Below are 18,024 nucleotides of genomic sequence, written 5' to 3' on the forward strand. Positions count from 1 at the left end.
GATGATTTAGGACAGTGGGGAATAGACAAACTTCTAAGGCAGAAACTAATTGAATGTGGGAAAGAGAGGTCTCTGTGATAGCACTGGGGTGATGGGAGTGTAGTGATGCCTTTAACTAAAATAGTGAACACATGGAGCTATATTTTTAAAAAGAGGGAGGGCAGAAAAATAATAATTTTAGTAAATCTGAAGAGGGAAATAAATAATGTGAAATGTAGAGGAAAAGTGTGGGCTAGAACAGTGACTAAAGGGGTCCATGAGGTCATAACAATTTTCATAATACTAAGATGTAATTTGCCTATGATAGTGCATAAGGGAGAGTAAAACAACTGTCACCTAAGCATTGATAATAAAGGCAGTGGCACCAAACTTTAGTATTAACCACCATACACTGTGGTTAAATGTTAATTTTATCCTACATAATAAAAACCCAGCAACTGAAATGGCGGAACAACCAGAACAACCAGGGACCAGAATGACCACAGCCCCTCACCCCCAGTGAGTGGTTAGGGGCGATCAGGCAGGCAGGCAAGTAGTTAGGGGCATCAGGCAGGCAGGTGAGCAGTTAGGGGCCAGCGGTCCCGGATTGCAAGAGAGATGTCCAACTTCCAGTTTAGAGTTTAGGCCTGATCCGCAGGGATCCCTGTGGGATCAGGCCTAAACCAGGAGTCAGACATCTCCCGAGGGGTCCCGGATTTCATGAGGGCTCAGGGCTCAGCCCGGGCTGAAGACCCACCCCCCCTCCCCCGGCAATGCACTGGGCCTCTAGTGTAAGATAAAAACCCACAATGAGATACCACTACACTGCCATTAGAATGGCTGAAATTAAAAAGACTGTCCAAGTGTTGGTGAGAGTGTTGAGCAACTGGAACTCTAAACACTGTTGGTGGGAATGTAAAAAGCTATAAAACCTTTGGAAAATTGCTACAAGGACTAATGACATTGAGTATCTTTCCATCTGCTTACTTGGATATCTTTTTTGGTGATGTATCTATTGAAATATTTTGCCTAGTATTTTTTTTTTATTTCTTTGCTTTTTTTTCTTATTATCAAGTGGTGACTTCTCTCTATATTCTGAATACAAGTTATTTAAGATTAATTTTCTATTGATTGTGCATAAAATTTTCCTGCCTTTTGCATGCTCGATAATTTTTGATTTGTTGTTTGACATTAAGGGCTTTGCCTTCTTGGGTGCTATATTCCTATAGATATTCTTGAGCCTTGTTCTGGGATGCAGTTACTGTTCTTGAAAACAGTTGGGTATGTTTATGTCTTGCTTTTAAATTTTGTTAGGCATGGCCAGAACAGTCTTTAATCTAGGGCTCATTGTGCTCCCAATACCTAGGTAATACTTAAGTATCCTACATAATTTTTCTTGGATTATAGGCTTTCTTCTGTTCTTGGTGGAAACACAAGTTATTCTCAGCCCTGAGTGAGTTCCTCTCAGCCCTGAGCAGTTCCTCTGCTCCTGGCTCCTTTTCAGGTCAACTCCTTCCTCTCCAATAAGCTGCCTTGAGAACTCCAGTCGCTTTAGCCTCCCTGTGCTCCCACCTTCATATTCCGAACCCTCAAAAACTGTTCACTCCACTTGGGTTACGCCTTCTTGTATTATGGCATGGAAACTTTCTCCAGATAGTAAGCTGGGGCAGTTATAGGACTTACCTATTTCCCCACAGAGAAAACTGAACTTCCTGATATCCAGCATCTGCAAATGGGTATATAGTCCATTTTATTTAGCTGCACTGTTTCCTAATTATACCATTTTGGCAAGAAGGGAAAATCCAGTACATGTCTTATTAATATTCTATGTGGCAAAATGCATATTGCCCTCTACTACAAAATGAAGTTCAATAGTTATGTCAAGGAAAAGCACCTGTGTAATTCTTTAAGTTGATGCTAATAAAACACGTATCACTTATTGAATTTTAGTGCAGTACTAAAAAAGCATGTGCCTCTCTTTTCTAACTACATATCGGTGAGGCGGGATTTTATTTGCATATCACATGTTGCTGATGCCAGTAAGAGAACTGAACTGACTTTTACTAAACCAGACATTAAAAGTTTTGCAAAAAGATAAAGCAATGGCACTTTTCCCACTAATTGATTTTATTTTGAAAATATAGACCTTTTGCCCTAGCCAGTTTGGCTCAGTGGATAGAGTGTTGGCCTGCGGGTTCCAGGTTCGATTCCGGTCAAGGGTACGTGACTGGGTTGTGGGCTCCATCCCCAGTAGGGGGTGTGAAGGAGGAAGCTAAGCAATGATTCTTTCTCATCATTGGTGTTTCTAGCTCTCTCTCCTTCTCCTTTCCTTTGTGAAATCAATAAAACTATATTTAAAAGAAAATATAGCCTTTTTTTTTTTTTTTTACACGACAGTGAAAAGATAGGAAAATTCCAGGGCAAGAGGAATAGGGAAACGGAGACAGGAAAGTTAAAACAAGGCCAAACAGTGTGGGCAATTTGCAGCTGGCCTGTAAATAACAAGCCATTATCTTCCCCAGACCAAGGACACTTTGAGAGCAAATGTTTAAAAGCCTCCCTAAGGAGTGAATGCAGGAAAAGAGGGGGGCAGTGGAAAGGAACAAAGGGCAGTTTTACTCCCTAAACCAGGGAGAAGGAACCCCCCCCCCCATCCCCCCTCCCCAGGGAAGATTTGGATATTTATAACATCATTCGAGGGACATACAAAATTATCAACTTAAAAATTAGCCTGTTATATTTGGTTAAACATTTAATTAACTCACCCCTAATGCCTTGGCAGGGCCAGACCAAATGATTCTGCAGGTCTTATACAATCCACCAGTGGGCTGGAAGTTCCCGATCCCTGCCCTGAACCGAACAGCCAGTAGTTTCAGGGTTTGACAAGATAAAGTTGCCAAGTGCATCTCATGAATTCTGGGAAGGCCACAGCAAAGTAAAAAGGGACCTTGCGGATTCATCTGCACCAAAATATTCAGCAGAGGAATTCTGAAACCTATAGACAGGAGGGTATATAATGCCTCGGACCCCCAGATTAGCTGAGAGCCCATCTGTGCTTCATAAGCCAGATGTATAGGTTTGCTGGCCTTTCTTCTTTAATACAAGTGCATGGTTCAATTGCTTTAATAAAGTTGGCTTCATCACAAGACAATCACCTGGCGTTTCCTCACTTAAAATCAGTAGATTTAACTAACATAAACAAAAGCCCTCCAAAAAATGTTAAGAATATACAGTTGTCTTGAGAACAAAATGTTTAAGAATTGCTTGCTTGGAATTATAGATTTGAAAGTCTTCAGCTTAGAGAAAATGTTTTAAGCCACATTTAGGAACAGTTAATCAACCTCTGTACATTCAATCTGTTTGTTTTGCCCTTTAAGCATCTTTATAAGTTGTTTTCTAGCGGGCATACATCTCTGGGTTAATTCCTTAATTCAGGCCCTCATCATTTCTCTCCTTACCTAGTCTTCTAGCCATTATCTCTATACCACACTATCAAAGTAATCCTTATATACATCCTGTATCATATGATTTCACTCACATGTGAACTTAATGAACAAACTGAACTACCACCTTAATAGAGATAGATTCATAGATAGCAGGCAAACAGCTCTGATGTTGGAGGTGTAGGAAGGGTGGGTGGAAGAATTGAACAACAAAAAAAGAGAGAATTTATGGACATGGACAACAGTGTGGTGATTGTGGGGGCAAGTGGTGGTTGAAGTGGGCATAGAGGGGATAAATGGCGATGGAAGAAATAAAATAAAATAACTTGCCTGGTTATACTTTATCTATATTTGAAAGGGCTTTAAAATTAGTGCCTTGCTGTTAAAATTCCAGCTCCATAGAAATAAGAAAAACTCTGCAGATTTCCTCTCAGCTAGTTCTCCAGGCTCTTATACAAAAACACCTGTAAGTAAATTACAGTCATTCAAAGCTACATGAAGTTTTTTCTCACTGAAATAGATTTGCCCTGGTCTCAAAATAGTTGTTCATTTTGTCATACCCCCAAAATGAAATAACTTAAAGAAATAAAAACAAGTAATTGAAACTTCCTAGAGTCATTTTTTCACCCTCTATTTATGAGAATCAGTCATTACCATAAATATGTGACTAGACAACAGTGACTCAGAGGTCTCTTTTCTAATCTGCTAGACAATTATGCAACAACTAGACGCCTGGTACATGGATTCATGCACATTGAACGGAAATTAATTAGAAGAAATAACTTAATATTGGCATTTGCCCTTTCTCTATAATAGAAGTGTCAGAGATGAAAGAAAATTAGTAAAATGTATATGAAAATAATATATCAATTGATTAATAAGTAAACAATAACAACATGATATAAAAACAAAGACATGAAATAAAAACAACAAAAACGTGATATAAAACAATATTGATAAAAACAATGACTGATAAATTAATTAAACTTATTCTAATATCTCCCTGTATACTTGCGATTGGCGTCAGTGAGAGCTTTATATGTATCGCGCACCCAGGAGTCAACGTTTATTTTTAAATTGCCAGGGCTTGTCATATGTTCTGGCTGGTTGGTTGGTTGGCCGTCCAGTCAGCCGGTCAGCCGGTCGCTTAGGCTTTCATATATATAGATAGGATTGACTATAAATTACATGAACGCAATGTTTAAATGATTGAAAGCAATCACCCTATGTAAGGTCTGCACTTTCTGCTCATTGAAATTGACTGAAAATTTAAAGAAATTTGTAATGGACAGTGGTAATGAATTTCATTGTTGCTATTTACGTCATCTACTTACAATCTAAGAGTTTTGAATTTATGTGCAACATTCTTTTTTTAGTTATACTATCATCATAGTGTGGCCTCTCCTGCCCCAACCCCTTCATAACTCACTATAAATTAGAGGCGAGGGCATTAGAAGAAAGAATATTCAGTAAAGCTAAAAGTAAACTTAACTTTTAAGAACAGATTTTATACCACATTTTCTTCAAACACATCCAACCAGAGGTCAAAACAAAAAATCATAGTTTCCAAACATCCTTTCCAAGGGGGTTTATCACTGGGATACATAAAACCACAGTTTCACCTATAGTAATCTCCCCCCAAAAAAATTTTTAAAGAGAAACCATAACATAAATATTGCAATTTAATTAATGTGCACTACTACACTTATTTCCAACCTGTTGTTATAAACATAAATCAGTAAGTTTTCTTAAACTGTAAAGTCTACCATGAGAAAATTAGTCTTTCCTTTGACATGACTCTGAATTAAAATATCTAATGCAGTGTTATGTGTGCTAACAAAACGTGAAGATTACTTAAACCACATCATGTCTACAATGAAATAGGCCTATTTATTGTGTTTGATAAGTGACAGATGATGGGAAAAATAGAACACAGTAGTTCTTATTTATTAAAAGAACTTGTTTTTGTTTATTTAAAGAACCCTGGATAGGTTATTTTAAAAAATTGATTAAATATCAGATGTTTCTAAGGAATCCCTTTCTCACATAAATTTAAGTATAACTTCCTGTTGAAAGAAATTTTAGAGACAAAATAGGCAGGTTTAGGGAATCTTAGAGATAAAAAGGGTCCATGGGAGAGGAATTAATAGATGGGGGCTTGAAGATGCCGAAATGCTTATCTTGTACAGAGGATAGAGAAATGGCACAGGAAGCGGGAGGGGTGGGGAGGGTCCAGGCAGATGGAAACATTTCTGGCCTGAGCAATTAAAATAGCCATAAACCAAGGACAGAGGTATCTCTGGCCTGAGCATCTGGGAGATCAAAAGCAACTCCAACCAGCAAGATAAGGGGGAGAGGAAAAATTTTCAGATTATGGAAATACATGGAATTTCAGATCTAAGAAGTTAAAATAATTATGTACAGGATAACCTTTAAAATAAATATCTAAACACATCATTATAAAAAGGAAGAAAACCAAGTACAGTGAGAAGATCTTAATAGTTGTTAATGAAAAAATTAAGTTGACTACAGAAGAATGGTTGTCAGATAACCAACTTCTTAATGGCAATGCGGACATAAGAAGAGAGTAGAATAATACTTTCAAGGACTGAGAGAAAATAACCCAACTGCTCTATCCACTGAGCCTATTTCCAGCGATGATGAAAATAGAAAATGAGGTAGTTTATTACTAACAAGGCTCACTAAAATAAATTTTTAAGATATGCTTTATGGAAAAAGAAAATTATCTCAGGAAGAGAGTTGAGGTAAAAGAAAGAATGGCATATAAAGAATAGTGTAAATAAGTGGTTTAAACTAAACAAATATTGATTCTCTAAAAATCAAATACATGGAAAAATGTCAGGTAGAATAATTATTCTATAAAACTGGAAAAGGAGGTGATTCAAGTTAAAGCATTACAAAAGGCCTTTATACATTTTTAATAAGAAAGAAAATTAAATATGACTAATAATTAAAATGGTTAATAATACTAATTTAATTGCTACATTAAGTATACATCTTGAAATTCCTAGGATATCACTGAAAGAATAAAGTAGCACACAAATGGAGTGGGGAGGAAGTCAATCCAAAAGGAAGCAAGAAAAGTTAAAGAAAAAATAAACAAACAAAAAAATGAAACAAAAGAGGAAGCAATAAATAAGATGGCAAAATTGAATCCATTATTGTTTTTTAATAAGGTACATTTCTAAGAGCTAAACTTTTTAAAAATTCAAAGAAAGTAAAAGGAAATAAATATTAAATATAATACAAAATAAATAAAATTTTATGATAAAAATACTTTTTAAAAATTCAAAAAGTTGTCTTTTGAAAGGGAAAATGAAATTTACAAAGTTCTGGGAAGATTAATTGCTATTTAATAAAAGAGACACAAATAAATGATCTTTAGAAATAAAAAAGAGCACATGATTTCATATAGAGCAGATATAAAAAATAAAGAAATGTTACAAACAATTTTATGTCAATGAATTAGAAAACAATTGAAACCAGTAAATTCTTAGAAAAAACACACAACAAAAATTATTCAACTAGAAAACCTGAATGGTTCCAAACTGTTATATATATTCAACTGAAACATTCAAAGAACAGTTCATTCACATGGGAAAAATAATCTGGCATCTAACCACACATTGCACACAGAATTAATTCCATATGGATGTCATAATTTAATGAGAAAAGTCAAAAGTTTCAAATTTTAGAAGATGTATGCATGACCTAAAAGAGGCAAAGATTTCCTAGACAGGATATAGAAGTAGTAAATTAAAGAAAAATATTGACATATATAACTATATTAAGGACTTCTGTTTATAAAAATATTAACTATAGCCGTACTAGTATTTCCTAGTCCAGTGTACAATTCAGGATTAAATATTATATGTAGTTTTTGTGCAACTTTAAATTCATTTAATCTGGAACAATAATTCATCCTTTTTTTTTTAGTTTCTAGACTTTAATGTATTTGAAAAATACAAAAAAAGTATTTTGTGGGATCAAATTTAGGTTTGTTTGATAACCCTCATGCTTTGTCTAAGGTTGTGTATTTTTGGCACTAAAATACAGAACTTTTTATCATTAAAAAAGTGAAAACCCCAACTGCACCAAAAACATTTATAAACCTGCACTTAAAACCTCAATTTGGCCTGGCCTGCATAGCTCAGTGGTTGAGCGTCGACCTATGAACCAGGAGGTCACATTCAATTCCAGGTCAGGGCACGAGCCCGGGTTGCAGGCTCGATCCCTACAGTGGGTTAGCCAATCAATGATTCCCTCTCATCATTGATGTTTCTATCTCTCCCACTCCCTTCCTCTCTGAAATCAATAAAAATATTAAACAAACAAACACAATTTGTATTCTTCTGTTACTTTTTGAATGTTAGGAGTGCTGAAATGTTTTAGAAAAAAAGTCATCAGTATTACATTTTTAAAACAGAAAATAATAGGGAGAAGAAAAGGAACTGTCAAAAATAATTACAAAGAATGTAATGAGCGAACAATAATAAAAATGTAATAAAATTAGAGACTGAAGAAAATAATTTTCAAGAAGAAAGACTCTGAGATGAATTCACTGATAAAGCAGCTTTTTAGCTGACCTTGAAGGAGAGCTGGGATTTCCACTGAAAACAACAGTGGTATGAATGTAGAAATGGTTGACTGTGTTTGTTCAGTGGGAGGTGATGCAATTATCCTAGTGTGCAGCATATGCCGACACTAAGTACAGAAACACCTTTGCTGGGGCCATACCTTCCAGGAGCTGGAAGACCATGCAAAAAAGGATGGACTTCATTTGAAAAGCCATGAGGCCTCATTTACCAGGGAACCAGAGCTCTTCCAGCAGGTCACAGCTCAGATGGAAGGAAAGAAAAGCAAATTGCTTCTGCACAGTTTGTTTCTGTTGTGTGGTTGTTGTTGTTATTGTTTTGTTTTTCTAGTAACTCTAATATTACATAGCTATTCTTCATTTTAGACTTCTTCTTTTATGCTTAATAAAGCTAAAAATTTTAAATCTTTGGTTTTATAATATGAAAACAAAATTAAAATGTTAAGGTTATTTAAGAAAGAATTAGCAACTTTCCCACTGCCATTACATTTATAAGTTGACAATAAATAAACTACAATAAGTATGAAATATTTAAATATAAAATAAATATAAATGTAAATAAAATAAAGTTTAGAGGGAAATGACTTAATTGTTGAGAGCAAACCAGAGTGCCTGCAAAGGTCCAAAGAAAAAAGATATAAGAATGAAGACTAAGAGCAAGGGAGAAAGGGGACTCATCAGATGTGCCCTGCTCACAGAAACTGGTAAACATTTTTTTAAGGGGATGATTTATAAACAACAAAATTCACAATGGTAACACTCCAGAAATGTTCATTGTTTTTATTTAAGTTTGAGATCATATCATTTATATTACATACTAGAGGCCCAGTGCATGAATTAGTGCATGGAGTGGGGGTTGGGCGGGAAGAGGGAGGCTGTGAGAGGTTGGCCGGCAGGCCGTGGGAGGTTGGCCGGCAGGCCGTGGGAGGTTGGCCAGAAAGCCCTGATCTAGTTGTGTAGATGTGCTGAGGTAGCAGCAAGCAAAGACCATAGACAGAGCGCCCCAAAATGGCCTGAACACCAGCTATGCTCTGAGGTGGAAATACAGCGCTACTTCGCTGACCAAGGCAAAGTTGCTGACAGACAGGTCGTCTCTCCTACCTCAGCTGCACATTTTCTTGGGGCTTCACTCCCAAGCATAACAGGTAGCTGACTTAGGCCAATGGTGGCACACTGCCATAGAGCGCTTGCCAATCAGCGGTTGGGACCCTGGAAAGATGTGGGGCCGAGCTAGAAGTGGCTGATGAGGGCAGAAGGGCGAGCGGCATGGTGGGGTGGCAGAGGTAAGATGGTGGTGGTGCTTACTTTACGTCTTTGCAGTTAGGCTGCTCCCTTGCCCCTTCTGCCCACTCGGAGCTGATACTCTGTCTCGATCAGCATTGGGGTAGGTCTCCTCCTACAGGCTTCCCAGACCCAGATTCTCCAGTGCCCGGAGCCTTAGCCAGTGCGGGGGGGGGGGGGGGGGCGGGGAGACTGGCTGGGGGGAGGGACCTCGGTAGGTTGGCTGTGAGAGTGCACTGACCCCAAGGGGGCAGCTCCTGCATTGAGCATCTGCCCCCTGGTAGTCAGTGTGCATCATAGCAACCGGGCGTTCCAGTCATTCAGTTGTAATGGTTGCTTAGGCTTTTATATATACAGATAAACAATGCTGTATGAAACCTACACATGTGGAAAAACTAGAAGCAGACAATGAGCTAAAGACATAAAAAATAAAGAAGTAGAAGGCAGAAAATAGATGAACAATGGTCAAAATAATTATACTACACAGAAAGGTGGGAAACACATAAGTTTGTATTAATCCTAATTTGGGAATTAAAGAGACAGGAAATTTAGCATTCTTAATTCCTAAAAAAGGAAATAAAATCCTCAAAACAAAAACAAAAATAATGATAGTAAATATGAATTACTGTCTTTTTAATTTTTTAGCATTCAAAACTTCTCTCTGAAAATTTGATTAATTATAAAATATCTTTCTCTTTTATTATGTTTTATAAAATGTTTTCTGAGTTTTCTTTCTTATGTAAATATATCAGAACATTTAATTATTTCTATGACTATTCTCATTATCATGTCATGTTTCTAAATAATAAGTTCCCTTTCTCTTTTATAAAATTTCTCTATGGGATAGAGAAGTAGCAAAAGGACAGTAAAAACTGAATTCCATACCTTTCATTTTATTTCACCCATTTTTTAAAAACTAGACTTTATGTATCCAACACAATGATAGCAATTAGCACCGATTTTTATCAAGGTTCTCAACCCATATGTAAAAGTTATTTCATGCATGGTTTATAAATTGCTTTAAGTTCTACATTCTGGTTGCATGCTCATAGTTAAGACAACTTTAACATCTCTGAATGTGTTTTCCTATGCACATTGTTGTGTTTTTCAATTGGTAGGTACATCTAAGTTATTCTAAGAAATAGAGTCTAAAATTTGAATGTGGAAAGATGAGAGCTAACAATGTCTTCAAAATAATCCTAGTTTTTCATAAAGCATGAGGGTATTTTAATTTAAATATCAGTAAGAAAATAATTTGAAGATATACAAGAACACCACTGATATAAGCACCTAAAGATATTCGTCATAAAATAAAACACTACAACAGGTTTTTCAGTCAATATTTTTATGTAATAGTGACAGCATAACTTAAGTGGCCATAACTCATCTCTTTAAGGAAATAGAAATGATAGGTGTCGAGAATCATTTAAAATTTTGCCTCCAATTTATAGTGCTCCTCTGTCTCGGAGCTCGGGGAGTAGGGAGGAGAATTAGCATACAATTACTTGTATTTTATGTGCATTGTATTGAAAATTTTTCAGAGTTTCCAGTTGTAATATTTTTCCTTTTCAACAACAACAGCAAAACACACACACAGAAAAAACTTAATGCATTTGGGGAAAACAAACAAATAAACAATAAACAGAGGTAAGAAAAAACTTGAGGACTGCCAGTTTCAAAATTTTACTGTATAGTCAACATTTCCCCTTTCTATTCCTGAAAATCATCCCCAAGATCAAGAATGAGAAATAATTATGCAAATGTCCTATTTACTGAAAATAGAACACATTGAAATTCTAGACCTCTAGATTAATGGAGTGGTTCCAAAATCAGTGACCATGAGCTAAAGCATGTGCAGTAGGAAACAGAGGAAAGAAACCATGAAGATTTAATCTAGAAACTGCAGGTTTCAAGAAGAGCTAACAAACCTACCTCCCTCTAAGGGTAGGGGCCACACATTTTTATATTGTAGACATGATGCGACAGTTTCAGGTGGAAGCAGCTGTGAAAGCAGTTTGGTTCCAAAAAGCAGAGAAAGTAGGGTTAAATGAGGAACTACACAGAAAAGACATATTTGCAGAAAGCAACCTATATATGTGGAAAAAGAGAAGTAAAGTCTTTCATTGTGGGGGAGAAAAACAGAAGGAACAGAACAACAAAAACCCACATTGCCTACCTCCATTGGCTAGACAAAAAAACACAAACTCACTTTGTTCAGTGGCACAAAAACAAAACAAAACTGAGCAACCACAGGATCTATATAAAGATTCTACAAGAGAAAGAGAAAAAAGTAAAACCAATGGCACATCAGAAACACACAACTAAGAGCATGTAGCCGTAAGAGGAATGGAAAATTGTGACCAAGCATTTCACCATGAATTTTTAAAATGTAATAAATAGCAACCACCTCTTTGAAGCAATTATGTAGTGCAGAATGCAAGATGTTAAGGAGCAGTTAGTAAGACAAGAATAAGAGATGAATTGTAAACTTTCAATGCTCAACCAAACAGTATAATGGAAAATAGTAAAAGCACCATAAAAGTGAGAGATAAATTGGACAGTATAGAGGGGAAAAGAAAGTACTGAAAACTTAAGAAGACAGCAAAAACTGATGTGATAATACAAACTAAGTAATGAATATTAATAAAGAATCAAAATGAATTGTTTGAATGTATCACAAATAAAATAAATTCAACCTATGAAAGGGCGGGGAGAGACCGACTCCATGTTGCCTTTGTTCCATGTCCTCCACCTCGTGGAGTCAGGTTCCCGCCCTAGAGACTCTCCAAGAGCCCAACCCACACTTTTGAATTAGCCAATAGAAATGCAGGAGGAAAGTAAGCCGCGCCCTGCCCCCCTGTGCAACCTGACCCCGACCAATCAGCGGAGGCCACACTACCTCACCTCTCCTACCTCTCCCAGGCCCCCTATAAATCATCGCAATTGGGGTCTGGGGCTCTCTCTCTCTCCACCTCGCCGCTGCGCCGGTGTGTGTGTGGGACTGAGCTCGAGCTAGCTCGATTAAAGGCTCTTTGCTTTTGCATCGGACTCGGCTCCCTGGTGGTATTTGGGGATCACGAAATCTGGGCATAACACCTACACATAAAAGGAATCCCTGAATTTTAAAAAATATCATCATAATAAGACTGCACATGTTTAAAGATATAAATCAAGACATTGTTTCTGAACTAAAAGAAGACTTGAATCTACATCTTGGGGAGGCAGTGGGATTGATACAAAAATAGCCATGTCTATGAGTAAAATAGTTCAGAACAGTCAGTGTTAATGATACAGAATTTTTGGACTGGAACCTGGATTCTTTGTCCACCAGAATCAAAGAATGAATCCACGGACAGAAAGTGGTATAGCAAAGGTGAAGATTTATTGAAGAACAAGTACGACTCCCACGTAGGGAGGGGGAAGGAGTCCCACAGAAAGGACTCCCACATGGGGAGGGGGAAAGGGTCCCACTGAGTTCCTTTTCCCTAAGGCTTATAAAGGCTGCAGATCCTGGTGCCTTGGTATCCCCTTTGATTGGTCACTATTCCCTTAGACTGGTTACTATAGCAACTCCTAGGCTCAAAGGTATAACCTCACATGGGACATGTGAGGTTCTGCCTGCTCCTTCCTTATTCTTTCCTATTCCCTTCTGGCTTTCTTCTCCTTCTGAATGAAGGGCTTCCTTTTCTTTATTTTGTAAATATAGACCTTTGGCTGTTCCCAGCTCTACCATTCTATGGAAATGTACCTATTGCTGCTCTGCAGCCCTGTGCTTCCTAGATGGTCCCCCTAATTTCCCAAATTTCTAATATTTCCTAAACCTGTCCTATCTTACCACTAAAATTCCTGTTTCACTAAGATAACATTTCAGTGCAATCATTAGATTTAAAACACAAATGAAGAATCCTTTAGTTAACCAGGCAAATAAGATCCCCCTAAATCCTACAATGCTAGAAGAAAGAAGAGTAACATGGCCCTCAGTCAAACTGTACTTCAAGTACAAGACAAAAGGCAAAGACTTTTGAACATGCAAGATTTCAGAAACATTGCTGCCAAGGGCCCTTCCTCAGGAATCTAGGAGAGGGGACTTATCCAAACAAGAGATGATTAAAAATTCAGTAACAAACTTGTCAGCAGTATAAGGTCCTTTGGGAAGCAAATCCTCCCCCAGTGTACAGTGGAGGCTTATGAACCATTGTAGCTCTTGACAGCTTGACTACAACCACTGATCCAGAACTTCCCAGCTGAGTCACCCCAGATTCCTCAACCATAGAATCTGTGATAGAACTATTGCTTATTGTCTTAAGTTGCTAAATTTTAGGGTAGATTTTTAGGCAACAATAGATTACTTAAACAAAGCTTTAAAAATATTGAATTTGAAGATGTTGGAAGGCTGGGAAATAGAAAGAGGATTTTTTTAAGGAGAGTTGTTAATGTGCTATGAGTCCCACCATCTGCCACAGGGAAACCTGAGGGATACCACCATCCTCACCCATAGTGATAAGGGCTGCCAGCAGACCACTGGGGGTTGACAAGTGTTCTCTGGATGTACAGAACACTGAGACTCATGTTAGGCCCATGTTTGGAAATGATTAAAGGCAAGAGGCTGTGCCTGCATTGTTGCTCTGAGGGCAGGATGGTGGTGGCTGTGCTGTGAATGGATTGCTTGTGGAGTTTGTCAGGGCAAATGACAAAGGAATGGTTTTACAGATGGACCTGGACCAGGTGAGAAAGAGAAAGGACCAGCCAGGAGATATCTCAGAGAGACTTTGATCAGAAGAGACACATGAGGGAGCCATGGAAACCCACAGTTAGAATCTATATAAGGTGGACCACCACACTAGATGCTTAGAAGAGAGGAAACACTCATTACATAACTGCAGGTGGGGCATCCTTTGTGAATGAAGGGATTACCAAACAACCCAGAAACATACTCCAAGAAAAAGAGCCAACACTTCATCCTATATAATAAAGAGGTAATATGCAAATTGACCATCATGCCCTCACACAAGATGGCCACCTCCATGTGGTCACTAGATGGCTGCCACAAGATGGCTGGCCAGGGAGGGCAGTTAGGGGAGACCAGACCTGCAGGGGAGGACAGTTGGGGGCAACCAGGCCTGCAGGGGAGGGCAGTTGGGGGGACCAGGCCTGCAGGGGAGGGCAGTTAGGGGTGACCGGGCTGGCAGGAGAGGGCAGTGGGGGGCGATTGGGCTGACAGGGGAGGGCAGTTGGGGGCAATCAGGCTGGCAGGGGAGTGGTTAGGGGGTGATCATGCTGGCAGGTAGAAGTGGTTAGGGGCAATCAGGCAGGTAGGCAGGCGAGCAGTTAGGAGCCAGCAGTCCCGGATTGTGAGAGGCATGTCCCAAATTGGAGAGTGCAGATTGGACTGAGGGACACCCCCCCCCCCCCCAGTGCACGAATTTCATGCACCATACCTCTATTATATTATATAGCCACTGGAAAATAAGAACTCTACCTCTTTCCTGCAGCTGGAATACTAGGAGTTAAAGGGAAAGAGCAGGTTGAGAAAACCAGCGAAGGGGCTGACCATAGCACCCCTTCCACACCAAGCCTGAAGCAGAAGAGACAGGGGAGGGTGAAGCTTTAACATTAGTAAGCCTCAGAGTTTTGACTGTTACATGGAACTATAATTAATTAATGAAGGAGCCCTTGCATTTTGCTCTTTAACACAATGGATATATGATTAAAACAAAATTTGTTTTTAAAGTTAATAAAAATAACAGTATTTCATGCCAGTAAAAGATATCATACAATTATCAACACAACAAAAGCTCTGTAGTTCTAAAACAGACCTTAAAACACTGGACTGTGTCTGCGTGGTAACATTACAGCAAGTTACGTAGGAATCTAGCTTTCAGAACCAAACTGCTATACAGCAGCTTAGCATACCATTTTTGTTCAGCCAAGTATAATCTTATATAAACTTCCCTAAGAAATATATTTATAAACCATTTTAGAACAACCCATAAGCCCTTATTGGAATATTGCTAAAGATTAACAACCTCTATGCATTTTGAGGAAAGTGCAATATACTGTTAAATAAATTCACTTTCATTTTTTTCTTTTTTATCCGAACATCCAGATATTCATTCTTTAAAAAATTTAGATTTAAAAAAAATTATAATAAATAGACAAAAATAAAAACAAATAGATAAGGAAGATTGGGTAACACTACCTCCAAATACGATACTCTCGATTACAGAGATGTAGTCTTCGGGCCCCTGCTCAGTTGAGATCTCCCATCTGCCTCCAGGGATATTTAAGAACTTGTAGAGTTGATCTGAACTCGCCACCCCACACAGCAGGGTAACCACACTTTCTGGTGAATGAAGTACCTTTTCCAGGAACTGACATTTCTTTGGAGTCAAGTCTTTAAGCAGGCTATCCGATAGTATCAAAAGTTTGCATTTGTAAGAGTTTAAACTCAGCAATTCCAAATCCCGAAGAGAGTAATTCTCCAAGCCGTACAACAAGATTGCTTCCCTTTTCACGATATGTAAAAATACTTTCCTCAAGTATAGAGCCCATTCCTCAGCATCCTCTTCATAAATCATTAGGATGTCTTTTGTATTTTCTGGAAAAAGAGACAATAATATATTACTTTTCTTATATTTAAAATGCTACCAGATGGTTATATTGTTATTTCTCTGTGGACGAAAGGGGCCACATGCTGACCTGACAAGCTCAGGGGAGGCCTGCATGACTGTCTTGCAAACTCAGAGACCTAAAGTAACCACAAAGGATGGTCTGAAATTAAACTTTAACTAAAAGCAGTTATGGTGGGCAGTTACATCCTAGGCCAGTATCTTCCCTGACAAAGAACTTAGATCTTTACTGAGCCCCTTTGCCTTTTGCCTCTAAGATAACATATCTGTGAGATGTCTGGGTAACTTGTAACTTCCCTTTTTCTGGAGCCCCTGGGGCACAACCAAATGTGGTGGGTGCCAGAACAGATACCACAAATTCCTTCATTATCATGTTAATTGTTCCTGCACTAACCTAAGTATGTGTCCATCATTTTACTTTTTATCCAATCCCAGGGGTTTCCCACAGGTTTGCTTTATCCCGCCTCTCTAATCTATCACCAATGGATTTCATGTAACCCACCTATGTCCCTCCTTTGATTGCAATGTATAAATACAAATGTAACCCGCCATTCTCTGGAGCATTATCTCAATTCGTTGAGGTTCTGCTTCCTGGCATATGTCAAGAGTTTGGCTCAAATAAACTCACAAAAATTCTTTACAGGTTTCAATGGTTTTTATGTTAACATCTCAAACACTTTAATGTACTCCTTAGGGAATGTATTAATTTGCTTATATGAGAGACTAATAATATAATTCATATTATCCCCATCATAATCATATGGGATTAAACTAATCCTTCAGATGCAACGAAGTTCATGCTTTGTGTAAGTCTGCACTGCATTGACTGTACAAATGTGAATCTAGAAGATGCTCAAAGGAAGTGCGAGGCCTGGCAGTAGAATAGGAAGAATATTCTATAGAATTAGGGACTCTGGGCTACCAGGTATGGCTCTGCCAATAACCACAAATTTACCTAGGTCAGTGGTCGGCAAACTCATTAGTCAACAGAGCCAAATATCAACAGTACAACGATTGAAATTTCTTTTGAGAGCCGAAAACCGACTTCTGCGCATGGGCCACAAAGTTTCAATCACAATGTACGTGCACGCTCGCATGTGGTATTTTGTGTAAGAGCCATACTCAAGGGGCCAAAGAGCCGCATGTGGTTTGCGAGCCACAGTTTGTTGGCCACTGACCTAGATTACTATATTTAACCCCTTTGAGCCATTCTTTCTTTTACCTAATGAATCAAATTATTCTGAGAAGAAATAAGAGAATTTACATTAGAGAACCTTAAAATCTTTCTCCCAGGTCAAGATGGGTACATAAAGACAGGTTATAGAATTTCCATGCCCAGAAAACCAACAAAACAAAAATTAAAAGAAATTCAATAGCAAAAAGAACCAATAAAGGGTACTATTGCATGTCATAAACTATAAAGTTGATTCTGATAAAATAAATAGAAGGTTCTGGTGGGGAAGCGCTAATCCTAAACTATCTCCCACCCTAGAACTAGTACTGATGAAAATACTGGAGTTAGCAAAACCACCAGGTTTTCTCATGATATAAAAACTATCTCTAGCCGAAACCGGTTTGGCTCAGTGGATAGAGCGTCGGCCTGCGGACTGAAGGGTCCCAGGTTCGATTCCGGTCAAGGGCATGTACCTTGGTTGCGGGCACATCCCCAGTGGGGGGTGTGCAGGAGGCAGCTGATCGATGTTTCTCTCTCATCGATGTTTCTAGCTTTCTATCCCTCTCCTTTCCTCTCTATAAAATACCAATAAAATATATTAAAAAAAAAAAAACTATCTCTGATGACAGATGCTTTCTCTTTCAACTCATTGATTCCTAGCACTATTTATTGAACAGATATTTGACAACAATTTAAAATATATTTACATAGCCGAAACCGGTTTGGCTCAGTGGATAGAGCGTCGGCCTGTGGACTGAAGGGTCCCGGGTTCGATTCCGGTCAAGGGCACGTACCTTGGTTGCGGGCACATCCCCAGTAGGAGGTGTGCAGGAGGCAGCTGATCGATGTTTCTCTCTCATCGATGTTTCTAACTCTCTATCCCTCTCACTTCCTCTCTGTAAA

At 38.4% G+C, this 18,024-nt stretch overlaps 1 protein-coding gene across 1 annotated transcript in view; it reads right to left on the reverse strand.

The window, feature by feature from the left end:
• The window catches only part of BANK1 (B cell scaffold protein with ankyrin repeats 1), a gene marked incomplete at its 3' end in the record, with an annotated part of 112,927 nt that overhangs the window by 55,813 nt on the left and 39,090 nt on the right, over positions 1–18,024 (reverse strand). Inside the window, exon 2 of the mRNA XM_080655264.1 lies at positions 15,518–15,916. Coding sequence (XP_080511390.1) covers positions 15,518–15,916 — 399 coding nt within the window. The remainder of the gene's footprint in view (positions 1–15,517; positions 15,917–18,024) is intronic.

This window comes from Plecotus auritus (assembly GCF_963455305.1).
Source record: "Plecotus auritus genome assembly, chromosome: 1".
Taxonomy (NCBI): Eukaryota; Metazoa; Chordata; class Mammalia; order Chiroptera; family Vespertilionidae; genus Plecotus; species Plecotus auritus.